This window comes from Balaenoptera ricei, chromosome 17 (genome assembly GCF_028023285.1).
Source record: "Balaenoptera ricei isolate mBalRic1 chromosome 17, mBalRic1.hap2, whole genome shotgun sequence".
NCBI classification, from domain to species: Eukaryota; Metazoa; Chordata; class Mammalia; order Artiodactyla; family Balaenopteridae; genus Balaenoptera; species Balaenoptera ricei.
Window position 1 is genome coordinate 14,693,516 of NC_082655.1, and position 27,893 is coordinate 14,721,408.

General features: G+C 47.1%; 1 protein-coding gene and 1 long non-coding RNA gene across 7 annotated transcripts in view; one reads left to right on the top strand and one right to left on the bottom strand.

Annotated features, from left to right (window-relative positions):
- Positions 1–1,658: 1,658 nt before the first annotated feature.
- Positions 1,659–16,100, top strand: LOC132351949 (uncharacterized). The gene is made up of 3 exons (XR_009498545.1): positions 1,659–1,724; positions 2,583–2,693; positions 15,287–16,100. It is a non-coding gene; the product is annotated as an uncharacterized LOC132351949 (long non-coding RNA).
- The window catches only part of NSMCE2 (NSE2 (MMS21) homolog, SMC5-SMC6 complex SUMO ligase), a 243,482-nt gene continuing 219,410 nt past the window's right edge, over positions 3,822–27,893 (bottom strand). For 2 of the 6 annotated variants that reach the window (XM_059902075.1, XM_059902074.1), the window contains 2 exons: positions 23,680–23,858; positions 3,822–4,038 (listed from right to left, as the gene is read on the bottom strand). In XM_059902075.1, the coding sequence (XP_059758058.1) occupies positions 3,848–4,038; positions 23,680–23,858 (370 nt within the window). In that variant the 3' untranslated portion in view covers positions 3,822–3,847. Of the gene's footprint in view, positions 4,039–12,564; positions 12,743–23,679; positions 23,859–24,126; positions 24,457–26,609; positions 27,683–27,893 lie in introns of those variants that run through there. The other 4 variants (XM_059902079.1, XM_059902078.1, XM_059902076.1 and 1 more) reach the window with 3 other exon arrangements.

Genomic DNA, 27,893 nt, shown 5'->3' on the forward strand with positions numbered 1-27,893 from the left:
CCTTCCTTCACTTAAGTGATGAGCCACTGTTAGACTCCCAGGGAACCTCCTGGAAGCCAGGTGGAACGAGGAAGCGCATTCAGGGCCTCAACCGGTGATAATGACATCAGTACCCCTCCCTTCTTGTCAATCACTTTGCAGTCTGCGAAGGGCTTTCCCACACTTCCCTGCCTTTGAACCTCACACCATTTCTGCAGAAGCTGAGGCTAGGAGATGTAACAGGACTTACCCACGTAGAGGCAGAGTCACCAAGCAGCCCAGGTTCCCAGCCAGAGCGCACTGGGCTTGTTCCCTGACACCGATGAATCCCAGGTGATGTGACCCTGGTGGTAACTAGTATGGCCCACGGCCCTGGTAACCGGAGCTTCCTGTCACACGTGAAAGGGGGCCGGCCACAGAGCTCAGGCCTCCACTGAGTGACTCGTGAGAAGATTCCCTGATGGGCCAAGGGTGTAGGCCACGTGAATTTGGGGTGGGGGAGGGCTGGGTGATTCTTTCTTGAGGGAATAATTTATGGCAGCTCTTCAAAATCCAAACTTGCTTTTTGTTTCTTCCCAGATACGTATACTAGTCTGTTGTTTTTAACAAGGCTATATTATCACTATTCCTATTTATTTTAAAATAATTTTATAAATTTATTTATTTATTTTGGGCTGTGTTGGATCTTCGTTGCTGTGCGCAGGCTTTCTCTAGTTGCAGTGAGCGGGGTCTACTCTTCATTGCGGTGCACAAACTTCTCATTGCGGTGTCTTCTCTTGTTGCGCAGCACGGGCTCTAGGCATGCGGGCTTCAGTAGTTGTGGCACGCAGGCTCAGTAGTTGTAGCTCACGGGCTCTAGAGCGCAGGCTCAGCAGTTGTGGCTCTTGGGCTTAGTTGCTCCGTGGCACATGGGATCTTCCCGGACCAGGGATCAAACTCGTGTCCCCTGCATTGGCAGGTGGATTCCTAACCACTGCGCCACCAGGGAAGTCCTATTCCTATTTATTTAGAAAGCGTATTAAAAAGGACAGAGCTTGAAAGGCAGATGGCCCTGTCTTTTCTGCCCTCTTCCAGCGGGGCAGCTGATTTAACCTCTCTGACCCAGTTTCCTGAACCTGAAATGATCACCCAACGCCTAGGGCTCCTTTGTGAGGATTAATGAGGAAAGATGTGGCAAGTCCCTAGCCCAGAGCTCAAAGGCCAGCGGCAGGGTCCGGACTCTCTTGTCTCCGTTTAATTTGCCCAGGCCGCCCATCCAGCATCCATGGGGGCTGAGATGACCCCAGAGCGGGGCAGTCTCAAAACCCCTCCCCACTGCCCTGTGCCCGGCCATGCCCATTGGCCTCAGTTCATCACCTCGGACCAAGGTAGAATAGGTATTCTAAGCATCGAGGACGTTCTTCTGTGACAACATGAAAAATGGGGATTCTTGCCCCTCAGAGTGCCTGGCAGGGAGAGTGGGGTCCAGCCCTGCCCCCCAGGGCCAGACCTGTGTAAACTGAGATGCAGGGGGAGGGTGGAGGGCGGGAGCAGCTTGGAGCCTGCATACCAGTCATACTTCCCACAGGCGCCTGCCCGCCCAGAGCCATTCCAGCTAGCTGCTAAGGACGTGAGAAGGTCCCCCTCTCCACCGCCCCGCCTCCCCTCCCTCCAAGAAACCACTCTCTTCCTGGCTGGCCCCAATGTCCCTCAGGCCGCGGTGACAACCTGTTTCCTGCCATGGCAGCTTTGGAGCCTTACGTAAGGTCAGATCCCAGAGCAGAGGAGAGGGCTTCAGCTCAATTCAGTGCCGCTGCCGACCTGCCAGACTCAGGGGTATAGAGACAGACTGGACAGCCAGGCCCCTGGAGTCATCTGCAGATGAGCTCAGTAGAGCGTGGAGAGGAGCAGGGGGCCCTGGAGGCTCAGAGCAGGGCCACCTAATAAACCCAGCTGAGATGGGCTTAGGCAGGGTGAGATCAGGGAAGGCTTCCTGGAGAAGGTGATAGCTGAGCTGCATTCTGGTTATCACACAGAAACTGGGACGGGCATTCCAGGCAAAGGGCTCAGCCTGAGCAGAGCCTTGGAGGCAGCATGGCTGGCTTGGTGAGGGGGAGGGGAACAGGAGAAAATGGGGAGGGGGTAGGGATACACTTGGAGGGGCCTGAGTGTCAGAATAAGTTGTAGACTTTGTCCCAGGGGCCCTGGGAAACAGGCAGGGAGGGTTGGATGGCCATATCTGTGATTCTAGGTCTAACTCTGGCTGCCTCGAGGGAATGGACAGAAAGGGGTAGGAGTCTTGGAAGCAGGGAGGTCCCTTAGGAGCTGCTGTCAGAGGCCAGCCAGCAGGAGAGGGCAAGGATCCCATAAAGGCAGTGGCACTGGCAAGGGGGTAGTCAGAGAGGAGGGGACCCGGATCTGGGTGCCTCGTGTGGGGAGGGGCGAGTGAGGAGCAGGGGACCCAGGGGAGCACAGCTCCTGACTGGCTGGGCTGAGAGACTGGCTCCCCACCTGGAGGGCAAGCCCATTTTCCAGCTGCGTCGGGAGGTGGGGCTGGAGATGAAAATCTCCTTGAGGTACCAGCATGCCTCATTTTATTGCACTTTGCTTTATCGTCCTCGCAGATACTGTGTTTTTACAAATTGAAGACTTGTGGCAACCCTGCATCAAGCAAGTCTATCGGCGCCATTTTTCCAACAGCGTTTGCTCTCTTTGTGTCTCTGTGTCACGTTTTGGTAATTCTTGCAATATTTCATCTTTTTCCTTGTTATTATATTTGTCATGGTGATCTGGGATCAGTGATCTTTGATGTGACTGTTATTGTTTTTTTGTTTTGTATTTTTAAATTAAGGTATGTACGTTGCTTTTTTTAGACATAATGCTATTGCACATCTAATAGCATTACACAGTACAGTGTAAACATAACTTTTATATGCACTGGGAAACCAAAAAGTTCGTGTGACCCGCTTTATTGAGATATTCTTTTTACTGCGATCTGGAATCGAAACCACAATACCTCCGAGGTCTGCCTGTGTTTGTACAGGACTGTGCCGGCAGCTCCTGGGTGTCTGCTGTGAGAGCCAGAGCTCAGGAAAGCCTGAGCTGAGGGCGGGGCTGACGGCGGAGCTGGGGGTTGTGCAGAGCCCCCAGGGTGCCTTGCACACAGTAGGTGCTCCCTGCAGCCTGGGAGTGGATGAGACTCAGGGAGACCCTGAGGATGGAGCAGAGAAGGGACGGCCTGGGAGGGGCAGGTCCTCAGAAGGGATACAGGTGTCCCTCCAGGGCTGCACCACCTGATTCGAGGTGGCGCTTGAATGCATCCTTTTCATTTTCATATTTATGTGTCAGTTTTCATGAACATTAGGAAATAGAGAACATCACGCCTTTTAAAAGTCGCCTCTTAGAATTGTTTAAGTGAAAGGGAGGATTAATATCATCAAGTGCTGGGACTTCCCTGGGGGTCCAGTGGTTAAGACTCCGTGCTCCCAATGCAGGGGGCACGGGTTCGATCCCTGGTCGGGGAACTAAGATCCCACATGCTGCATGGAGTGGCCTAAAAAATATGTGTGTGTGTGTGTGTGTGTGCACGCGCGCGGATCATCAAACACTGATGAGGATGTGGGGCAGGGTGGACGTGCATCCATTCGAGAAAGGGGACAACCAGTCAGGAAAACCTTTGACATCTACTGATGTCAAGCTCAGCTCAGCCCGTGGTGGGCGCCCAACAAACGAAGAGCTGGTGAATGAATGAAGCAAGCGAGGGGCCCTGGCATTCACGGGGCAGGCAGGGGAGGAGTGATCAGAGAGGTGGGTAGACACCCGTTGGACGTATTATATGATTTTTATTCCTTCTTTTGATCCTCTTTGCCACAGTCATTCATGTTTTCTTCTACTCACAAGTATTTCTGCAGCACCTCCTGTGTGCAGGCACCATGCCAGGCACTGGGCATCCGTTAATGACCAAAAAAGGCCCAGTCCTCGCCCTCATGGAGCCGACAGTTTGGAGTAGAGATAGAGAAACAAGTAGACAGGTACACGGAGCTGTCACGTTCCCGCTCAGATGTCTTCCTGGGTACTTCCCTGGAAAGTGGAGTCATATCAAAAATGGTAATTACAGGCCCTAAAACCCTTTCACTCTGCGATCCCATCCACCTGTCACCACCTCCCTGAGGGTTGAGGCAGCTATGATTATTCCCATTTTACAAATGAGGAAGTAGATGGCAGGAGAGGGAGGTGACCTGCACGAGGTGACACAGGCTCTCCGTTACACCTGCTGTAGCCCAACCCTGGGCCCCTTATGTAGGTTGGTAAAACCTTCGGGGAAAAGTATGTAAGGAAGCTGTAGGGGAGCAGGCCCTGGCTCTATAGATTTGCTTATTCTGGACATTTCAAGTGAATGGAATCATATCAGACGTGGTCTTTTGTAGCTGGGTGTTTTCTTTTTTTTTTTAATTATAAATTTATTTATTTATTTATGGCTGCGTTGGGTCTTGCTCGCGGGCTTTCTCTAGTTGCAGCGAGCCTGGGCTACTCTTCGTTGAGGTGCGCGGGCTTCAGTAGTTGTGGCACGTGGGCTCAGTAGTTGTGGCGCACGGGCTTAGTTGCTCTGCAGCATGTGGGATCTTCCCGCACCAGGCTCGAACCCATGTCCCCTGCATTGGCAGGCGGAACCCACTGGAGTGATGCAGCCAATAAGCCAAGAATACCTGGAGCCACCAGAAGCTGGAAGAGCCGAGGAAGGATTCTTAGAGCCCTGCTGGAACTTTGACTTTGGATTTCTGGCCTCCAGAACCGTGAGAGAATCAATCTCTGTTGTTTTAAGCCACCACATTTGTAGTAATTTGTTACAGCAGCCCTAGGGAACTAATACATGGGGTGATGCAGGTTCCCAGGGTTTGGGAAGGAGGAAGCACCCTGCTTTCAGCCTGCAGACCCAGACGGGGCAACGCTGCAGGGAGAAAGCTCTTACTTGGGCTGGGCCCTGCCTCTGGCTAAAAAAACAGTCGCCGGTGTGTTGCCACATGAGGATTAGTCAAATAATGATGAGCTTTGACTTCCCCTGAGTAATTCGGTCGGGCTGGAGACTGAGGCCTCCAGAGGGGCGAGTGGAGTCGTTACCCGGTCAGCCATCAAGGAAGAGAGCATCAGATACCTCCCAGAAGCTGAGCTCCGTGGGAACCTGCGAGAAACCCAACCAGGCTCACGGGTGGCACACCCCAAACACAAACCAGTCCGGCCACCAGCCTTACACACTGCACTCCACACAGTGAGCTCACCCCCTCTCCGGCCACAAAGCTCTCTAAGGGGCAACCCCGCTGGGGGCAAGGTGAGCCTTGCCAAGCACTCTCTAGACTGTCTCATGGGTCCAGCCGGTGGGGGTGGGGGGAAAGGCAGGCAGGGTCGTCCCCTCCTCAGAGGCTGGGGGAGCTCCGTGTGGCAGCAAACTCAGGAGCTTTGGAGTCTAATGAGCCAGGGTTCAAATTCCAGCACCACCTCTTAATAGCCCTGTGTCTCTGGATAACTTCAGTCCTTTCACTCAGCCTCAGTTTTCTCATCTCTAAAGTGGGGACGATGAGACCCACATTGCAGGATTGTTTAGAAAATTAAATGAGCTGTCATATGCCAAGTGCCTAGCACATAGCGGCTGTTTCGTTCACTTGGCAAACACGGGTTGAGCACCAACTGTGTGCCAGCTGCTGGTGAACAAGCAGGTCGCTGCCATGATGGAGCAACCCGATAACAAGGCAGACACAGCCCAGCGTGGGAAGGCTCTGACGGGAGGGTCAGGGGGTCAAGAGGAATCCCAGAGGAAGTTGAGTTAGAATCACATTTCTATTGTGACAGAAAGATTCAGGGATCAGCTCGAGGTCATAGGGCAAGTAGTGGCCAGGTCAGCACTCAGACCCATGCTTCAGACTTCCACCAGCTGCCACCTCTGCTCCGGGCCTGGCAGTCTCTGAGGTCCAGGTGTGCGGGATTGGGCCAGCTCTACGTCAGAGAGTCAGCCCACCTGGAATATCACCCTCAGGCCTCCACCCTGAGCGCTGGGCATCTGACCCACTGACGCCCCACTGACCCCTGACCAAGGCCCTGGTACTCCGTGTGATAGAGACACCCCAGTTTGTTTATCCATTCACCTGTGGACGGAGAGTTGGGTTGTTTCCAGTTTGTGGTGATTACTAGTAGAGTTGCTATGAATGTTTGTGGACAAGTCTCTGTGTGGGCCTATGTTTTCATTTCCCTTGAGCAAATTCCTAGGAGGAGAAAGACTGGATAGCGGTAGGTATGATTGAACTTTGTAAGAAATGGCTAAACTGTTTTCCAGAGTGGTTGCACCATTTATATTCTCACGTGTATGAAAGGTCTAGCTGCTCCACTTGCCTGACAACCCTTAGTCAGTCTTTTTAATTTTAGCTACTGTCTTGGTCCACTCAGGCTGCCATAACAAAATACCACAGACTGGGTGTCTTAAACAACAGAAGTTTATTTTCTTACACTTCTGGAGGTTGGAAGTCTGAGATCAAGGTGCCAGCATGGACCAGTTCTGGTAAGGACTCTCTTCTTGGCTTGCAGACAGCTGCCTTCTCACTGTGTCCTCAAACATCAGAGAGAGAGTGAGAGAGAGAGAGAGCAACAGAGCGAGCCCTGGTCTCTTCATCCCTTTAAAAGGGCCCCAATCCCATCATGGGGGCTCCACCCTCAAGACTTCATCTAACTTTAATCACCTCTCCAAGGCCCCATCTCCAAATACCATCACACTGGAGGTTAGGACTTCAACATATGAATTTGTGGGAGATGCAAACATTAGTCCATGACAACCATTCTAATATATGAGTCATGGTATCTTACTGTGGTTTTAACTTGCATTTCTCTGATGATTAATGATATTGTGCATCTTTCAAACCTGCTCACTTGTCATCTGTTTATTGTATTTGGCGATAAAAGATCTGTTCAAATCTTTTGCCTATTTTTTATACTTGTTTGTTTTCTTATTACTGAGTTTTGAGAGTTCTTTATATATTCCGGATACAAGTCCTTTATCAGATATATGATTTGCAAATATTTTTTCCAAGTCTGTGGCTTAGCTTACCATTCTCTTAATAGTGTCTTTTAAAAAGCAGAAGTTTTAAAATTTTGATGAAGTTCAATTTATCCACTTATTTAATGGGTTATACTTTTGAGGTCGCAATTAAGAAATCTTTGCCTCACACAAGGACACAAAGGTTTTCTCCCATGTTTTTTATTCTAAAAATTTTATTGTTTTAGGTTTCACATTTAGACCTATGATCCATTCTGATTTAAATTTTGTATATGGCACAAGGTATGGTCCGAAGTTCATTTTTTAGCATATGGACATCCAATTGCCCTAGAACCATTTATTTAAAAGACTATCCTTTCTCCACAGAACTGCACTTGCACCCTTGTTTTTTTAAAAAAAATTAGTTATTCATCTATGTGTAGGTCTGTTTATGGATTCTCTTTTTGTTCCATTGATGTATTTGTCTATCATTAGGCCAATACCACCCTGTCCTGACTACTGTAGCTTTATAATAGGACTTGAAATCAGGGAGTATTAGTCCTCCAACTTTGCTCTTTTTCAAAATTGTTCGGGTCTTCTAGGTCCTTTGCGTTTCCATACGAATTTTAGTTTGTCAATTTCTCAAAAAGAAGAAAGATGTGGTGGGACTTTGTACCAAGTCATTGCTCAAGAAATTGTTCAGGATTTCAGTCTTGACTCTTCACACTACAATAGTGCTTCCTGGTTTACTGGGCTCTTTCATGCCCTAAACTTAACTCTCTCAACAAGCCTGTGACCCAGGCAGGTGTAGCTGGTGTACAATAAGGAAAACTGAGGCTCAAAGGCAAAGAGCCTTTCCCACGGTCACATTGCTAGCAGGTGGCAAATAGGCAAATATGGCAAATAGGCTTTTTTTTTAAAATAAATTTATTTATTTTTGGCTGCGTTGGGTCTTCGTTGCTGTGCATGGGCTTTCTCTAGTTGCGGCGAGCAGGGGCTACTCTTCATTGCGGTGCGCGGGCTTCTCACTGCGGTGGCTTTTTTTATCGCGGAGCACGGGCTCTAGGCGCACAGGCTTCAGTAGTTGTGGCTCACGGGCTCTTAAGAGCGCAGGCTCAGTAGTTGTGGCAAACGGGCTTAGTTGCTCCGCAGCATGTGGGATCTTCCCGGACCAGGGCTCGAACCCGTGCCCCCTGCATTGGCAGGCGGATTCTTAACCACTGCACCACCAGGGAAGTCTGGCAAATAGGCTTTTAATGCATAATGTCAAACTGCAAATCCACAGCTCTCTGTACCAAGCCACCTCTGAGTAGAGTCTCCAATATATTCTTAGTACTCCAGAGTTTAATAAACTGGACAAAAAGGAGCACTCACTGTTTTGGTTACTTTTAAAAAAAATGAGTTTCAGATGTTGGTGCCATCCATGCAAATGTATTTCTGTTGCCCTATTCTGAACTCTTTCCTCTGACTCTCCTAAACTGTGTGTGTCAGTCTGAATAGGAAAACCATATGTCTTTATTCCCTTTTAACTTTCTTTCTTGGCAAGAACACAGCTCCATAAAGGAAAAGGGAGAGGAAATGGGGATACATCACAGAAGGAGGGATTCCAATTTGAAGTAAGGAAGAACTTCCAGATGGTGAAGGCTGCCGATCACTGGATAGAAATGCCAAAAAAAAAAAGAGAGAGAGAGAGAGAGAGAGAGAGAACTTTTCCAGCTTGGAAATCCTAGGGTCCACATGTTCCCAGGGAGTAGTGATGGCCTGGACCCTCTCTGTCCTCAAAAGCCATTAAAAGTCAGTTGTGTGGCCCTCTGAATGCCTTCTCCCAGGTATACAATGACAGTCCCACAGGTTCCCAGGCCAGCCCACACTGCCGGTGGGACCCCTCATGGAATTGACGCACCGTGTACATAACAGTTCAGAGATGCAGGTTTTGCTTTGTGTCAGGTTCCCTGCAGTTTCTGAGACAGAGATTTGCATGTGGGGAGGCTGCGGGGAGCACTCTTGGGAACCACATCTGTGGGGCGGGGGGCAAAGGAAGCACATTGGGCAGAGGGAGATGAGTAATGCACCTGCAACAGAGGCTCTGGAGTTGGGGTGGCCTTAAAAAGTTGGCCCCTTTGTGATCCCCTGTCAACCAGCTGCCCCGGGGAAGGCAGAGGGCCTCAGCTCTGCAGCTCGAGCTCCTGGCAGCTGGGGAAACAAATGCCTTGGTCCTGGAGGGGCCTGTGGTTGGTGTACCACACAGTCACCAAGGTCTAAGTTTGTTCTGGAACCCATCCTCCTTGGTTCTTCAGCATTTCGTGGAATAAGACCTCTGATGTTCCAACTTAGAATAGCAGGGACACCTCTCCAGAAGCCCTTTCTGAGGCCGCAAGTCCATCATTGCCCCCTCCCCCCAGGAAGGGTGGAGTAAAAATTACATCAATGCCTAAATATCACCACCTAGACACTCTCCTTCTGGGCCCTTCACAAGACTCATTTGCACCCACTTGGATGCATGCCTCACCCCCCCTGCTAGGACAGGGACCTTTCAAGCTGTGCCTCCTCAGGACCTCGGCAGGCGCTGGCCTGAGGCAGGTCCGAAGTAAAGCTCAGTTCTCGGCTCACAGAGCTACTCCCCATGGCTTAGTTTCTTCTCTCTCTCACTGTTTTTTCACTAGATTTTTTCTGAGCTTTTGCTTCCATTTTCACTAATCTCAGGGCTCCTCTTGATATTGATGAAAGACAAGATAATTCTGAACTCTGTAATTTCCTTCATGTCACCCATAGCGATTAAGAAAATCCCTTGGCTGGTTTGTGGACCAGATACAGTACCCACGGGTTCTGGATCTGTGGATGCAACCAACCAAAGATTGAAAATATTTGGGGGAAAAAAGTTCTAGAAAGTTCTAAAATGCAAAACTTGAATTTGCCACACTGGCAACTATTTACATGGCATTTACATGGTATTTACAACTATTTACATCGTATTTATATTTACCTTGTATTAGGTATTACAAGTAATCTAGAGATGATTGAAAGTACACGGAAGGATGTGCGTAGGTTATATGCAAGTACTGTACCATTCTATATAAGAGACTTGAGCATCCTCAGATTCTGGTATTCCTGGGGGTCCTGGAACCAGTCCTCCCTGCCCCCCGCCCCCCATACTGAGGGAATGTAATTGATGAACCACCCCAGAAGGACCCGCTCCCTCTCCACTCCCCCCACCACTGGAGAAGATTGTGCTTCTTCTTCCACCCACACTATCAGGAAGCTTCTGGAGGAAAAAGGAGATGCCCCCCCAAAGTATGCTACCCCAAAGGGCTAAGTTTTACCTGAGACCTAGAGGGGGTTGGTCCTGATAGAGCTCCTAAGAGAGGCTGGAGGCCCTGGGGGAGGAGACATTTTCCTGCTCTCCTGTGCTCCTTTCACAAATACCCCGCCACATGGCAGCGCGAGACCCTGCTCTGAAGGAACCCACAGTCTAGCGCATCCCTGTGTCCAAGCTGGGATGGGGACCGCACAGGATGCGGGGGGAAACCAAAGACAAAGTACCGCACGCAGACTCTGGTGGGGTGGGGGTGGGGGGCGGTTTGCAGGGGCAGAGAGGCTTCGTGGAGGAGAGAACAGCTAGGCTGAGAGCTGGAGGAGGAGGAGGAGCTAGCAGGTGAAAAGGAGAGGCGGTGAGGGCACAAGGAAGGGTCCAGGCTAACAGAGCAGCACCTGCACAGGCCACAGCCAGGTGAGGCCCTCGGAGCTTCGGGGAAGGCGGAACATTCTGTTTGGCAGAGTGATGGGGAAAGCCATAGACTGATGGGACGGAATAGATGGACTGGGCCGGAGGGAAACAACTGGCGCTGAGACAAAGCCTTCCCGGGAGAGCCCCGAGCAGCACGCAGCTCCCCCGCACAAACCCCAGTGGGCATGGAGGCCCAGGGCTGCAGCAACAGCGGCATTGCTGCAGGGGTGGGGGCCTCCCTCGCTGGACCACGCTTCCCTCACACCCGCATCCGTGTGGCTAGGGCTTCCTCACCTCTCCCCTGTCTTTGCCTAAACAGCACGTTCTCCTGCGGCCTGTCCTAATTACCGTATTTGCAGCTTCTACACTTTCCCTGGTCCTGCTCTGTATTTCTCCTCGGCCCTTGTCATCATTCACACACTATGCATTTTGCTCCTCTGCCTGTTTATTGCCCAGCTCCCTCACTTCTTGTCTGTTTTGTTCAGAGCCTAGATGTTGGGCACATAGAAGGTACTCAGTAAAGATTTATGGGATGAAAACTGCTCATAATAGCTCCTATTTATCGAGCACTTATAACGTGCCAGGCTCCACCTTCACACTTTACATACATTCCCTTATTTATCCTCACAAACACCTCTCCCCCATTTTACAGATGTGCAAACTGAGGCCGAGGGCCACAAAGAAACTTGCTCCAAGCACACATCTAGTCAATGGCAGAGCTGGGATTCAGACTCTTAGATCGGGCATCTGCAATTGCTACTGCTGGGTTCCCTCGGTAGACGGCTTTAGCATTTCCAAGAACAGACGATATCTAAGAAGGGTGTGTGTTTTTACATCCCTCCTCATTGTGTGCACACACACATAGTTCAGAAAACAAATTTCGACAACTGCATGTTCAAATTCAGAGGGCAGATTTGCAAATCCAAAGCGGTAGTGTTGGCTAAGTCCTTGGCATGAACCTCCAACCCGCGGACGTTGGTCAAGAATTTTTCGGTAAATCTGTTGGGTGGAACTCCTGTGTGGGGTGGTTCCCAGGCTACCCCCGGGAGCTTGTTAACTCCTGCATCCCTCCCAGAGTTTCAGGCTTTGCCTCGGCGCCAAGAGTCCAAACGGGAGGCTGCCTGTGGGGGAACTGACAGCAAAAGCATTCTTTCTCCCTAAGAAACAGTCTCACAGCCATGGCCATGCCCAAGTGTCTTATCTGAGCTGTGAATAAACAACAAGGACAGAGAACAGTACCCTGACTCATTTCACCCTTTCAACCTCTGCTCAAGGGTGTGAGGGGTTCTTGTCCTGTTATCTCACGGGTGGAGGCTGAGAGGTCAGGGACTCTTGCCAAATCCCAAGGCCAGGCTTGGGGCCCTGGATGGGGACTCAGCCCAGGACATAAGCCCCCAACCCCCTGTGTGTCCCCTGGAAGGTGTCGGCCAAGCTGGCATCCATTGTGAGGTCCAAGCGCATCTCCTGCAAAGCTCCTGGGTCTGAGAGGGGAGGGGTCAGATTTTATCTGTGCTCCCTCACCACTTCCCCCATCAGCCAAAGCCCAAGCTTTGAGTGGCTCTCAGTTGGTTTCCCTGGGAGAGAAAAGGATGACACAAATGACTGTTTTTCATTTCCCAGACCCCACCCAGTGCACTTTTAAGATGTGGAAATTTTATTAAATCCCTGGGCACAGCTTCTTTTTACATGTTCTGTGGTTTAACTGTCCCTGGGTCTTTTTGCTTATGGTTTGAACTTTTTTCCCCTCCCTCTTTTTTTTTTTTTTTTTAAACTTTGGGTTTATTTATTTATTTATTTATTTATTTATTTATTTATTTATTTATTTATGGCTGTGTTGGGTCTTCGTTTCTGTGCGAGGGCTTTCTCTAGTTGCGGCGAGTGGGGGCCACTCTTCATCGCGGTGCGGGGGCCTCTCACTGTCGCGGCCTCTCTTGTTGCGGAGCACAGGCTCCAGACGTGCAGGCTCAGTAGTTGTGGCTCACGGGCCTAGTTGCTCCGCAGCATGTGGGATCTTCCCAGACCAGGGCTCGAACTCGCGTCCCCTGCATTGGCAGGCAGATTCTCAACCACTGTGCCACCAAGGAAGCCCCCTTCCCTCCCTCTTTAAACCTGAGAGTTTTCTTTCTCCACTGTCTCTTAACTGCACCAAGTGCTAACATGCCTAGTGTTTGCTACAGGCCTTGCACACTCAGACAGTAAATACGTATTGACCCGCGTCCAGTGGCTCCCTCTGTGGGCTCTCATCCGCCCGACCTCCCCTCACTCCTGCCCCACTGGGACCACACGGGGCATTTGCTTCTGCTGGTGCCCATGACCTTTGCTCCCTCCCGTCCATCCAAATTTGTCCCTTTCTCATGGCCCAAGGTGAGTCTCCCCGGTCCACAAAGTCTTTTCTGACCACTGATGCCCACAGGGCTTTGTCACTCCTCTTACATCCTGAAGGATTGTGTCTGCCTCACCGAGCTGGTGGCACAATTCGACTCTAGAATTATCCTTGAAAAAGATGTAATGAATTATAAAGACATGAATGTTTATTTTAGAAAAATGAACTACCCCACCCTCAAACCTGGTCCAAACCCCCCAATCCCAGCCCCCAAGGTAACCCATTATAAATTTGGTTGGTACTTTGCATTATTTAATTTTCATGCATTCACACACATTCAAATGAACTGTCTTGAAAGCAGGAACAGGAGCTGAGGCAGGCTTCCCTGGTTCCCCAAGCATCCAGCCAGGCTTCGGCCATTAGTGCTTAATTCCTTCTACATGCACTGTCCCCCTGGCTCTGGACAGCCAGCCCCAAGAGCAGGGGGTAAGACCTCCTTTTCACAGGTGAAGCTACAGAGACACAGCAGACTTCATGGAGTCACCTGAGGTCACAGAGCTAGCGAGAAAGAGAGTGAAATTGGAACTGGCGTCTTCTGACAAGCCCAGCTGTTCTGGGAAAAACTCTGAAGGATGCTTGACTTCCCTAAACCTCACTCCCCGAGTGCCCTGCTCTGCAGAGCTGAGGTTAGCAAAAAACATGTTGCAATCCCTCTTCGCTCCGGGGGCAGCCAAGCCGGGGTTCTCATCTGTGACTTGATACGGGCCCTGGGTGGCAGTCCCTTTCACGCCTCTGGTTCAGCGTCCACCTGGGTGAATCATCAACCATCAGCCAGCTGTCGCCTCACCTTTAGCTCGGTGCGGTGTGAAGCTTGTTTTCTTTTGCTGGTATTAAACAGTCACCTCTGACATGTGGTGAGATGCAGGACGTTGCCTCCAAGGCAAACACGGATCCACAGGAAAAACAGATTTGTAGAATACAAGTGCTCTAGGGTGCCAAGAGCTGGCTTCTCCCTACGAAGCTTCCACGGCTGGCAGGGATGTCACCTGCCCTCAGGAAACAGATGGGACGTGTGGGTAAGCTCCTGGTTACTGACTCGGGGGAGAAGCAGGAATGCCTGGCTGAGTGCTGGGGGCGTGAACCAGACCAGGCAGCCCCAGGGGCTCAGAAAGCCCTGTTCCTGGGCTCACGCTTCTCATGTGAAACTCAGATCTGTGGGTCAGCACAAACCTGGTCTCGGGCCATCTTTCTGCAGTGCCTGCTGAAATCCCAACCACAGTGGGTGGGCGGGTACATCTTGATGATTAATTGCCAGAGCTTCATAGCGGTGTCAGTGTCCTCTCAAGGGACTTGATTTCAACGCTGGCAGCCTGTGGAGGGTGGTTCTTAAGAGAACCCTGGTGAGTGTGGGAAGGCTCTGGGCCCTGGCCTGGACCCCTAGCCCCACTCTGTGCAAGAGTTTCCCAAAGGGCCACTCGGGATGATTGTAGCTGCTTCAAGATACCTATTTCTTTTATTTTAAGAATTACCTATTTATTTTAATATGTTTTAAAAGATACTTAGCACATCAAACCCGCAATTTCATGTATACTATTACTTAGGAGGAGGCTAAACATTTTTTTTAAGTTGGCTTGATTAAAGTAAAAAATTAAGCAAATGATAGTACAGGTGATGAGAGTGTGGCAAAACTAATGGAGGAGCTTGAACTATTGGCGTTTGGGAAACACTACTTTCTTGGAGAATCCAATATTCATGCCAAACATATGGACCAAGCCTAGATCCAGATGAGGGGAGGGTTAGAGATTTCTCTCTCTGGAACCACATTAGTCCATTCCCAAGCTTTCAACGTGTATGAAAGCTAGATTGGTAAGGGAAAGCGAGTAAGATGGTTTTTTTGTTTGTTTTGGTTTAATTGAGACTTTACAGTATATGGGGCCCTGGGGGATAGAGATGAACAGATGCCACCAAGTGGGGCAATTAAAAAGAGTCTGTGTAGTGAAATCTGAAATGGCAGGGAGGGCATGACGCATAGAATCAGGATGAAGTGGGTCATCAAGCTTTCAACTCAGCAGATGATTTTTTTTTTTTTTTAAAGTAAAGAAAGAAAAAGATGTACAACTCTTTGTATTTACCTGTGGTCTTTTTTTGAGCTTTTGACGTAAGAATGTGGTATTTAGATAGCTGTAGCTCTACTGTGTATACATATGTCATTCTGTTTGGCTTTATTAACCCAACATGAATTCATTTGGGCCTTTCCTTATAGATCAGATGCCTACAGTCCTCACGTGAAGTGTGAATCACAATCAGCTGGAGAATTTGTTAAAACGCAGATTCCTGGACCTGCCTCCCAGGATTCTGACTCAGTCGTCATCTGCATTTTTAACAAGCTCTTCAAATCCCTGGATAAAGGTGTTCCTGGCCCTCCCTTTGAGAAACCTTGAAGCTTGGGGAATATACATGGTCCAGATGTGGAGTCCACCCTCAGAACGCAGTCGAGGGAGGGAGATGAGACACCACAATAAGTCACAAGGTAGAAGGTACCCAGTGCAGCTGGAGAGCATGAGATAAAGTGCAAGGAAGCTCTCACCACCATCTCCGACACCCAGGGGTGCTGAAGCTTGACCCTCTGTTCTGAGAAGTTTCCACACTTTTGCTGGATTGTATTCCAACCAACCTTGAATTACATATTCATAGTATTACTTCTACCTCTAGCAGAAGAATCATTCCAGTGATGTAGGAGCTTATCTTTCATTTTGGTGAAGGGTAGCAGGGAGGAAAACACTTACTGGTCTTGGATAGAAACCAGATTCGGGTGGCAAGACCTGGGTGCTCTTCCGAAGCTGGATGGAGGTGACATGCGGCCTGAAACAAATACAGCCTCCAATACCCCACCCTCTACTGCTTACCAACAGAGTCAAGAAAGGGGTCCTGAAGGCTCCTTTGAAGGAAGTTAGAGATCTTGTGAGAAGCTGAGGCAAGACCAAGAGCTGGGACCTCCTCTCACAATATCTGATTCATCACCACCCACCGCCCCTCCTTGAGGGCCCATGGCCTAATAAAAGGGAGTTAGACCCAAGTGTTAGAAGACTCTGGGGACTCCATCTGAGAGGATCTGAACCACTAAGGCTGGTTCCCTCAGGGACTTCACACACTTACTTCATGGTTTGGCCCAGGACTTGGTCTGCCTTCACCCAGCAGTTCTTTCCTGTCAAACCACAGCCCTGACACAGGAGAATGTGCTTTGGGGGTTCTGGTTCCAACCCCGGCCCCATCACTCACAAGCTCAGAGACCTGGGAAAAGATTTCATCTTTGGTCATCAGTTTCCTTATCTGAATCCAGGGCAGTTGGGAGGATTAATGGGATAATGTATGTGAAATGTGTCAGATGAACTCTGACAGACGCTAACTACCATGGGTCTGGGAGAAAATATATCTTCATTAATTTATGCATACTCCTTCTTATTTAATCTTCCAAGGACATAGAGAACAGTCTTTTTTTTTTTCCATGTCCTCTTTACTAATCAGTGAGCATCTGTGAGGTGCCAAGGCTCTGTGTTAGGGGCTGGAGATGTGTGAATACAGCACACCCTGACAGAGGATGCCCCAGAACTGTGGGAGAGGGCCACAACAGAGACAGATACAAGTGTCCACAGGGCTGTAGACCTTCAACGTGCCCTGGACTCCTGGGTGGTTGAGTGAAGTGTTCCACCTGTTTAGAACAATGCTTTTAAAAGCATAAGATTACAAAGGAAACCAATAATACTGAAATATAGTTATGGAACCATTTTGAAAAATGAATTTGTGATCTAGTAGATATGGTTCTCTTTTAACACAGTAAATGAGATCTAGCAGATTTAGTAAGTACTGTGTTTTATTTCTTCACTTTTTCTGCTTCCTATCTGTCTTCCTTCCTTTGGGGGCTCCAAATACATGTGTGCTAGTTTGCTTGATGGTGTCCCTCAGCTCACTGATGCCCTGTTTACTGTTTTCTGTGACCTTTTTCTCCCTGTGTTTCCATTGAATAGTTTCTATTGCTGTATCTTCAACCCCACTAATCTTTTCTACTACAGTGTCTAATCTGCTGTTAATCCCACCCAGTGTAATTTTCGCTGCAGATATATTCTTTTATTTCTAGGAATTTGATTTAGTCATTTTTATATCTTCCATGTCTCTCCACAACATTCTGTGTTTTCCTCTACTTTTTTAAAACACATGGAGTATATTTTTCGATAGCTCTTTTAATGCCCTTGTCTACTAATTCTATTATCGGTGTCATTTCTGGGTCTATTTCTATTGAATAATTTCTCTCCTCATTACGGATCATATTTTCCTCCTTCATTGCATGCCTGGAACTTTTTCATTGGATACCAGACACTGTGAATTTAACATTGCTGGGTGCTGGCTTTTTTATTTCTTTTATATTCTTTTAAATATCTCTGAGCCTTTTTCTGGACACTGTTAATCAGAGACAGTTCAATCTTTTTGATCAAAGGTCAACAACCGGCAGTCCAGGGACCAAATCTGGCTTCCCTTTCTGTTTTTGTATGGCTCATGAGCTAAGAATGGTTTTTATGTTTTGAAATGGTTGAAAAAAATCAAAAGAATATTTTGTGATGTGAAAATTTTATTAAATTTTCAGTGTCTATAAATAAAGTTTTATTGGCACACAGCCACTAGCATTCATTTCCGTACTGTCTGTGGCTGCTTTCGTGCTACCATGGCAGAGTTGAGTGATTGCAACAGAGACCAAGTGATCTGCAAAGCTGAGAATATTTACTGTCTGGCCCTTCACACAAAAAGTTGCCTACCCTTGCTTTTGAGGCTTGCTTATAAGCACTGTTAAGCAGATAAATGCATCCTTTAGTCCAGGGCTAACTTTGCCCCACTTTGGCTGGTGGGAGAAGGAACATCTTGGGCCTGTGTGAGCTCTGGTTTTTGTTCCCGCTGATCCTCTGGGAGGTTCTTTCCCAGCCTCAGGTAGTTTCCTCACAGCCACGAGCTGATGATGACTCAGCTGAAGACTCCAGGGGGACCCTCTGCAGGTCTCCAGAGCTCAATCTCCAAGCAGCTCTCTGCTCTGCGAATTCTAGCTACTTGGCCTTCCTGATCTTCAACTCTGTCTCCTCAACTCAGACAGACCTCCAGGCTCCAGCTAGGTCCCTCTCCCTCTATGGTAGCCTGGGAACTCTTTAGGCAGGAAGCAAGGGCAGCATCCAATGTCTGAAAACCACAATTTCATACATACTTTGTTCAGGTTTTTAGTTGTTAAAGGTGGGAGGTAAATCCAATTTCTGTTAGTCCATCATTGTCAGAAGGAAACTAAGTACTGTATTTTAAAAGAAGAGATGAGTATAAATTTATCTTTACAGCAGCAAGAATGCTATGTGAAAATGTCATTTTTATTGGTGATGAAGTCACAGATACTGTTAATTCTACTGGAGTTCATTGCCTGCATTCATAATTGTAGGGAATCAAATTCCGATTAGAGGTTAGTAAAAGTAAAGATGTCCTTTTTCTCCCCGTACTAATTCGTAAACCTTCTGAATTTTATTCACAGTCTCCTGGGGATCCATGGTTTCCTGGATAAGAGCTCTTGTGCTGAGATGCTAACAGTAATTTTTTTCTTCCGAGTACCAACGAACTTTTAGTTGGCCCTCTTATGGAGCTTATTGTCAATTGTCTTGCAATATTTCAAAAAGTCCCATGTTTTGTGTAAAACAGAAGCCTCAGTCTTTTTTCTCTGTGGGCAAAAACATCCCAGTGCCTTCCAGCATAGCATCCATGTTTCATCATCCTGAGCCTTGTTTGTGCTGATCTCTGGACTCATCAGTGTCACCGCATTCCTTGTGAACCGTGGGGGCCGTTATCAGCTCAGGGCCCACACAAAGCCTGACGGCCAGAGTCTTCCCTGACTCTGAACGACAGCTTTCCCCGTACATTCCAGCAGCCTTCTGACTTCTTTCTTAACAGCACTGCACTTCTGGTTTGTATTCTGGTTATGACGGAGGATGGTCCTTGGGCTGCGCTTCCTTTCGTAAGTGTGTCTTGCTTTTTCTTTTTGTTTTAAAACAAATTCTGTATTTGTTCATGAAAAAAAATCCCCACTAAATGTTCCTTTTTGTGGACATAAATGTTTATGGTCTTGTTATAAGTTTGGGTCATTCTGCCAACCACTAAATGATTACGGGGTCGTTTTTGGGGACTCAGTTTCATCCTTCCCAATGGCAGGATGAACAGAGAAAGGAACTAGCCAGGGTTTTCACTCCATTATACTTAAAAATAATAATAAAAGTAGCTAATTAGAACTATTGATTGTTATTAGTGATCACTGCGGATAAAATGAATCTACAATTGGGAGATTAAGACATAGAAATAGGTAAAATCAAGTTCCTTATTGTTGTCAATCCTATTTAATCTTACCCTCTCATTAACCCTTAACAGATTTTTTTGTTTAAGTAATTGCTTCTTTCTTCTTGGATTTCTTGAGGCTTGAATAGAACTCTTTTTTATTTCACGTTAATCTTTAAGATGCAAAATCGCTTCTCAGAATATTGATAGAGATGTGGTTACCAGCTGAACTGGGGAAATCAATGGCTGTTATAGCCGTCCCGTCTTTTCAAATGGCCTCCCCTCCCTCTCCTGTAAAGCAGTGCCTCCCTCAGCTGATTTATATCATTTATACCCCATAAAATTCACCTGTTTCAAGTGTTGGATTCAATGACTTTTTTTTTTTTAATTTTATTTATTTATTTATTTATTCATTCATTCGTGGCTGTGTTGGGTCCTCGTTTCTGTGCGAGGGCTTTCTCTAGTTGCGGCAAGCGGGGGCCACTCTTCATCGCGGTGCGCGGGCCTCTCACCATCGCGGCCTCTCCTGTTGCGGAGCACAGGCTCCAGACGCGCAGGCTCAGTAGTTGTGGCTCACGGGCCCAGCTGCTCTGCGGCATGTGGAATCTTCCCAGACCAGGGCTCGAACCCGTGTCCCCTGCATTGGCAGGCAGATTCTCAACCACCGCGCCACCAGGGAAGCCCTCAATGACTTTTAATAAATCTAGAGTTGTGTAATCCTCACCACAATCCGGTTTTAGAACACTTCCTTCACCCCAAAGCAATTCCATCCTCACCTCCAGCCTCAGGCCACCAATAATCTACTTTCTGTCTTTATAGAGCTATCTTTTCTGGACATTTCATGTAAGTGGATTCATACAATATTTGATCTTTGTGACTGGCTCCTTTCACCAGCACCATGTTCAACCATGTTACAAGCATTGATACTTTATTCCTTTTTATAACCACATAGTATTCCGTTTGTATGGACCCACCGCTTCTGTTTAGCCACTTACCAGTTGGATATCTGTATCGTTTCCACTTTTTTGCTATTATAAAGCATGTTCCTTATGAACATTTACACACAAGTCTTTGTGTGAACATAGTTTTGACTTCTCTCGGGTAGATACCCGGGACTGGAATTGATGGGTTGTGTGGTGAATTCATGTTTAACATTTTTTTTTAAAGCCAAACTTTTCAGTGACTGCACCAATTTGCATTTCCACCAGCAATATATGACAGTTCCTGTTCCCACTCAGATTTAACTGCCTTCTTTTCAGAATAGTTACTCCCTTCCACAAAGTTTGACACAAGATAGAAGGCAGATTTCCAAAACATAACAGATTTCCAGTGCCACTGGGTCATCCACCCTCAGGATTTATCCCCCATATCCCAATCAGAAGGTTTCACAAACTTTTGATTAACTTCTTTTGAATCTTGTGACCTGATTTACTAAAACCCAATTTTTACTTACTCAATAATTTTCCTGTATTTCCTTTCTTTGTGCTACTGTCCCCCATACATGGCACTCACATAACCCTTTATGCAATTTATTTTTTTACATAACTGTCTACCCCAACTAGACAAGAAGCGCTCTGGAAGGAATATTTTTGTATCCAAAGTGACTAACACAAAACATGGCATAAAGTGGGCCTTAAAAAGTGTTTGCTGAATAAATACTTAAAGATGCAACATACACATTGGGTTCAAATATACTCTAATTTCCAAGTCAGCTTGTTTTCCTTCAAAAGGGCCATATACTTTGCATAGGACTGATTCACTGAAGAGGAATCTTAGGGTTTAAGAAAACCTTGGCAAGAAGTCCAAATCTTTTAGTTTATGTGACAAATCTGAGGCCTGGATCAGTAAAGTGACTTGCCCAAGGTCATCTGCATGTGCTGGTTAGGGATATGCCATTACTTCTGGAAGAAACCCTGCCATGAAGAGAGCAGGTGAACGGAAGTGTTGGGGAGACAGAAGTGGGGCTGGTCTGTGGGTAGAATCCTGAAGGCCAGGCCTGAAGTTCATTCGGTAGGAAAGGATATAGAATTACCCAATCAGTATTCTAGTAGATTAACATGGGAGGGGGCAGATGTGAGGTGGGAGACCAGCTGGAAGGCTAGAAAACAGTCTAAGTGTGAAGCCAGGAGGGAGGGCCTGGACTTGGTGGGGTGTTTGCAGAGGGGAGGAGGGGAGGAGCACTGGGCTATGCAAAATGCACCGATGACTGGAAAACGGTGCCCCCTCCCCTGGAAATGGCGGTCTCAGGAGCAGAAATAAGGAAGATGGGATAGAAGTGCAGGTCTGCTGATCATTTATGCATCCTCTACGGCCCTGGGGCAGGGAGCCCAGCGGGAGCCCAGTGGGTGAGAGCACTCCCTCTGCACTCACGGTTCCATCCCAGTATAAGCTCTACCACCACCACTCACAAGCCAGTGACCTCAGGCCAATGACTTAATGACGCCAAGCCTCAGTTTCCTCATCTGTAAAATGGGGTGATAACGCTTCCCTCTAGGGTTGTAGGGAGGATTCACTTAGGTGATATGTTTAAGGCACTTAGACCTGAGCCTGGTGTGTGGCCAGCGATCAGTTCCCAGTGGCCTCGGTTCCCCCAGTCCTGTAATTTCTCTGTCCTCACAGAAAACTTGAATTGGGGCATGTTCAGTTGGGAGCAGTGCTCCCAGCAGGAGTTGCTTCAAACTGGACACTTCATGTTTGAACTTCTATATAAGGTGAGAGAGAAATCATCTTATTGTTTGGAGTTTGTGGTAATGTTTTAAACTTACTCAATTGGAAATTTCTTAAAGGAACTAGCAATTTTTTTAAAATGCCATGTTCACACAATTATCCAAGTCCTAAACCAGTCATCCGAAGAAATGATTTAGCTACAATATCTGGTGCGGTTTTCAAATGTCACTCATGGGGACTTGGGTGATCTCAGATAACACTGGGGCTGCCCTGGGGAAAAGGGGATGGAACTCCCACCTCCTCTTTGACTAGAACTGCTCCCCTTTCAGCTGTCATATTATTACTGGGTTTCTCAGTAAGACAAATACGATTTCATTTGAAGAAAAGGTTTCACTTTTTTGGAAAACTCTTGTAATAGCAATTTAACAAATATACCAGATTGATAATGACAACCAAATGGTGAATCTTCAAAGATAAAAATAAGTTTTATATAAAACTTCAAATTCGTTAATTGGCTGGACAAGTATATGTTTCTGGAGACTAAAGAAGGAAAAATGTCACAGGTTACAAATACCTTTTCCGTAGTAGAACGGTGTTTGCATTTTTCTAACCGATATCAGTGTCCACACCAATATTCCAGAATTCTCTTTAGAAAGAGTAGGGGAAAATGCAAATCCAACCTTGGGCAAGCATTTCATGCTTGCCCCTATCTGTTTAGGAAACAAATTATTTCACAAAAGAACCACATTCCATGAAAAGTATGTTTGTTCTGGCTTAAACATAATCATTTCCTCTGGAAGTCTGATTCAGGTAAAGCATCTTAAGAAATGCAAAATTACTTAGTTTGTAGACAACTGAATGTCATACTCCTTTCTGAATTTCATGAAAGTGTTTTCCAAATTAATTGTGCCATTTTAGACTATGCTTTGAAACTCAAGTGTGTTATTATTTCATGGCCTTTACTGCCTATTAGATATCAAATCCAGTTACTTCCTGCATTTTAGTGAACTTTTTTTTTGCACAAACATGTATATGCTTGTTTATTTACAAAAGGTTCCATTTTTAAATGTGGACTTGGAGTATATTTTTAGATTCTAAATAAATCGATAGGGAGGAGGAGAGCATACGATTAAGAATCCAGACCCTGGGACCAGATGATCTAAGTTCCCATCCCAGCTCAGCCATTTACTGGCTCTGTGACTTTCCACGGGTCACTTCACTTCTCTGTGCCTCGTTTTACTTATCTGTAAAGTGGGAATAATAACTGTACCTCTCTCATCAGGCTGTGAAAATGATAGGAGTTAATATATATGTAAAGTGCTTCGAATAGCACCCGGTATACAGTAAGTGCTCAATAAATGTTAGCCATTATTAGTTATTCTTGGTTTCCTAGTGTAGTCAGGGTATGCTTCGTTAGGTTTAATTGATTATTCTAGTTGATAAAAGGCTGCTATGGAGACTATGAATCGATTAGCACTTTTTATACAAATGGAATATAAATCAATGTTATTCAATTTAAAGACCCTGCTGGTCATAAGTCTACAGACTTTCGGGGCTGAAGGGACAGTACAGAACATCTTATTCAATATCTTTATTTCGTGGCTGAAGACCCCCCAGCCCCAGGGGGCTGAAGCCACTTACCGAAAGCCACGGAGCAAGGCAGAGAACAGCCAGGACGTGGTTGCTTCCGATGACGCTTCAGGATCTCAGAAGGCTGCAGCAGAGTTTCCATTATGGCATCAATTATCATCGCACTGATAAGCCAGCTACTGGAGCATTCTGTGCCCATCAGAATGACAGAAGCATTTACATATTTGGAACTGTCAATATACAAAGTAAATATAGGTAAGGGAGCTGGCTTTGCTTTACACTCTCATGCTCTTCTTTACTATCCTGATAGAAAATGCTTGCAGTTGGGGGTGTTTCTATGTGTCTGCATTTCAAACATGCCTTCCAAGACATTTTTTTTCTGTTAAAACTATAATAAAAAACAGTCTGAAGGATTAGAAATAGAGAAGTCTGGCACCACCCAGGCTTTACCACTGGAAGCATTTACACCTCGGGAGGCGCACAGATAGGACACACACAGATAATCAAAGTTTTATTTAAAATTGCAGAACACTTAAAAATAAACAATATAATATGCTTGAATGTTTACTGTAACATAGAAAAAGGCTTCCTTCAATTTGACCCCAAAGTATGCTATGCAACCAGTCGAAATGCTCTGACAAGCATCGCTCTCTACAGATGGCTGGGGTAGGAGGTAGGCTGCGGAGTTCCCTGCAGGCAGGGGGCTCTTCCTAGTTGGACTGACGATGTTTTTTCTTGTTGTGACTCTCGATCGCCCTTCTCAGCACCTCATCCTGGATGAGATCAGACATTCTCACGTCTGTGTGGCTACAGCCAATTTTCGGGCAACTGTGAGGGATGAGAAAACCAAATCAGGCCACTTCACCTTAATGCCTTCAGCATAAACTTCTCTCACAGGCAAGAATTTAAACGAAGGCATTTTTTATTTTAATTGAATGAAAGATTCTTTAAATTCTATAGTGTTTTACAATTTTCAAAAGTTTCACACAGGTGATTTCATATGATCCCATAATAACCCCTTTTTTTTCTTCTCGCCCCTATCTTGCCCCTCCCCCTCCCTCTCCCCACCGATAGCCACTAGAGTTTGTTCTCTGTATCTGTGAGTTGGCTTCTTTTTTGTTTTATTAGTTTGTTGTATTTTTTAGATTCCACAGATAAGTGATATCATACAGTATTTGTTTTTCTCTGACTTATTTCACTTAGCATAATGTCCTCCAAGTCCATCCATGTTGCTACAAATGGCAACATTTCATTCTTTTCTATGGCTGAGTAGTGTTTAAGGGAGGACATTTTACCAAAAAAGGAGCACACTTGAAAAATCAGGACCAATGTGCACTCATTCATTTGTTCACCGGGTGCCCACCTGCGCCAGGGCCTGTTCAGCACCGGGGGCAGGGCAATGCCCACTTCACAGCGCTCACTTTCCAGTGGGGGAGACAGATCTTCGCTAACTCAACCGCATAGATGCTTGCTGTGAGTTCATGCGGCATTAAGTGCTGCAAAGGCTAAAGAGGAGGGTCAAGGGAGAGAGTGTGAGCTAAGGGGCTTATCTAGAGGGGGTCAGGGCAAGGCTCACTGGGAGGTCTTATCTAGAACAAGGGCTGCATGAGGCTTGGGCTGGGGCAGCATCATGTGTAGAAGTCGAGGAGATAGCCGCTTGGTGCCCGGGAGTAAGAGCAAGGTCAGTGTGGCTGGAATGCCCAGGGCAAGAGGGAGGGCATTTGGAGATTTGGTTGGAGGGCGTGTGGGGCTTTGGATTTTATTTTAAATATGAAAACAATGGAGGGGTGGAGATAGGGGAGGGATGGGATTTGGCTTACATTTACAAAACATGACTCTGGCTGTTTAATACAGAACACAGGCAAAGGGGAAGCAGGGAAGAGAGGGGGATTGTGCAGCAGCCAGCAGAGAGAGGGCGGCTTGGATGAGGGTGTAGCGGTGAGCAGCTTTGGGATACAGCCGGAAACAGAACCTATGGGACTTGCTGACGGACCCGATGTGGAGGGTAAAGGAAAGAGCTGAGCTTTGTGCAGAGTCTGGCCCGAGCCGAAGGGGACTGGTGGTACCCTTCATCTCCACGGCAACAACTGGAAAACCGGGTTGGGATGGAGTCAGGCAGGAGTCCTGGTTGCTACATGTTCCCTCTGAAATGCCCACTAGTCCTCGCAGTGGAGAGACTGAGTGGGCTGATGGGGACTCAGGGGAAAAGCTGTGGCTGAAGAAATCAGTGGGTGAGTCACGGTTCTGTTTGGATGTGGTCTCCTCTGAAGGCAGTGGGCTGGATGAAGTCACCTGATTTCTTCTCAACATGAACCAGACTCTGGTAGAGTAGAGTGCCCAGTTTTGGAGTCAAGCCAACCTAGGTCTGAATTCTAATTCCACTGCCTACTTGCTTATTATGAGACCACCGGCAACTCACTTTACCTTTTGGAGCCTCTGTGTCCTCAGATTTACAAAAGGGGCAGAATCCCAATTTCACAGGGCTCCAGGCAACACAGAGCTCAATAACTTTCACCCCCTTCACCATCTCCTAGGACTATCACCCGTCTCCTGATGAAAGCTGCTGATCTGTCTATAGATTGCATACCTCCAACGCAGACGGGCGCACATTCGTGCATTCATTTGACCCTTTTATGTGATTGGCCCTGTGCTAGTTCTAAGCACCCAGCTGTAAAATACAAATATAGGTTCCTGCCCCACACAGAGCTCTGGCCCAGTGATCTGAGACAACCCTCCAAAAAGCACAGATCAAAAATAACAAATTCAAGACAAAAGCTATAAACCAGAAGGGGAAGAAAGCAGATCATGGGAGCTCTAATTTGTCCAGCAGTAGAAAGCTCAAGAGTTCAACACAAAAGTGAAACTTTTTCTTGGTCTTGATTTCTGGACCAAGGCATCTTTATATTAGAGGAGCATTAATCAATGTAATGAATAATATGCTTGCTAACAATATTTATATTTAAAATACTGAAATGTGTCCTGTATGGTTGGGGACATGTGTTAAAATGTGATTAAAGAAAGGCAATCATATGAAAGATGATGGGGGTGATTTGGCCCAGGTATGATGATTTGGCTTTGCGTTAGGGGAAGGATTGGAGGTGCTTGAGACATGCTTTACACTGGTTTAAAACACCCTGCTGTCTCAAAGTGAATTCTTTCTTTCAGTATGAAAGTAACTAAGGTGAGATTATGAAAAGGATATGGACACTTTCCTGACTTCAGCAAAGGCATTTTTCATCACTTCAACTTCCATGACATGGAAATGCAACCTGAAGTCGGTGGTTGGGATGACCCTCAGTTAGCGCTTATCAACCCACTGATCATTCGCACTGACTGCCAGGCTGTAGTCCCCCCGCTTCACAGAACAAAGTCTTTAGCACCAATAGTCAGACAGTGAATAAGCTGTTTTAGGGAAGTGGAGAGTGGGGTGGGGAGGACTTCCTGATGACATCACTGGTTTTAGTCAGTAAATGAGAGCATTCTGAGAATGTGTGGTGGGATTAACCACACCAGTCAGCTGCAGAGCTGCATGCACATTATCCCAGGGCCACCCGTGTCACACAAAGAGGTCTGAGCTCACTTAGGGTATCAGCCCAGGGGACAGAGGCATTAACCAAAAAGCCCTCCCAACGGGAGCCAGACAGCCTAAAGACACAACTACAGGCTCAAGGGTGAAAAAGACCTGGGCTCAAGCCTCCTGGCTGTGACACTCTGGGCAACTGATGTCATTAATGGGCCTCAGTTTCTTCCTCTAGGAAGGCAGAGCATAGGGTTGTTGTGAGAATGAGTAGGATGCATGCGACAACGGTCCAGGAATTCACTCAGGTGCTCAATAAGCTGGTTCCTGCTCTAGGACACAACTTCCGTTCTCTAGAACCTTGTGGAGAAGAACCGGGCCCACCTACAATGCTGGCAGGAGGCAGGCGTCGTGGGAGCACAGGGGTGGGGCACCTTGCGCAGCACAAATGGGGGTTCCAGGAAGGCTTCCCGGAGGAGAGGTCGATGCAGGAGAACCTTGTTTCTCACCCCGTCTCAAATAAACAAACACAAGTCTCTAAAGAGGATAAGACAAGGTCATAATGACATGATACTGAATCAGGGCACTCCTCCCCTGGAGAAAGAACACTCTATAAGCATTAGTGCATTCATCCCCACGACATCCTGGTGAACAAGATAGGCGTGGCAACACCCAGTCTTAAGCTCTCGCGTCATTGCTGTGCAAGAGTCAGACCTACAGGCCTGGAAGGAGAGGCTGGGTCCTGAAC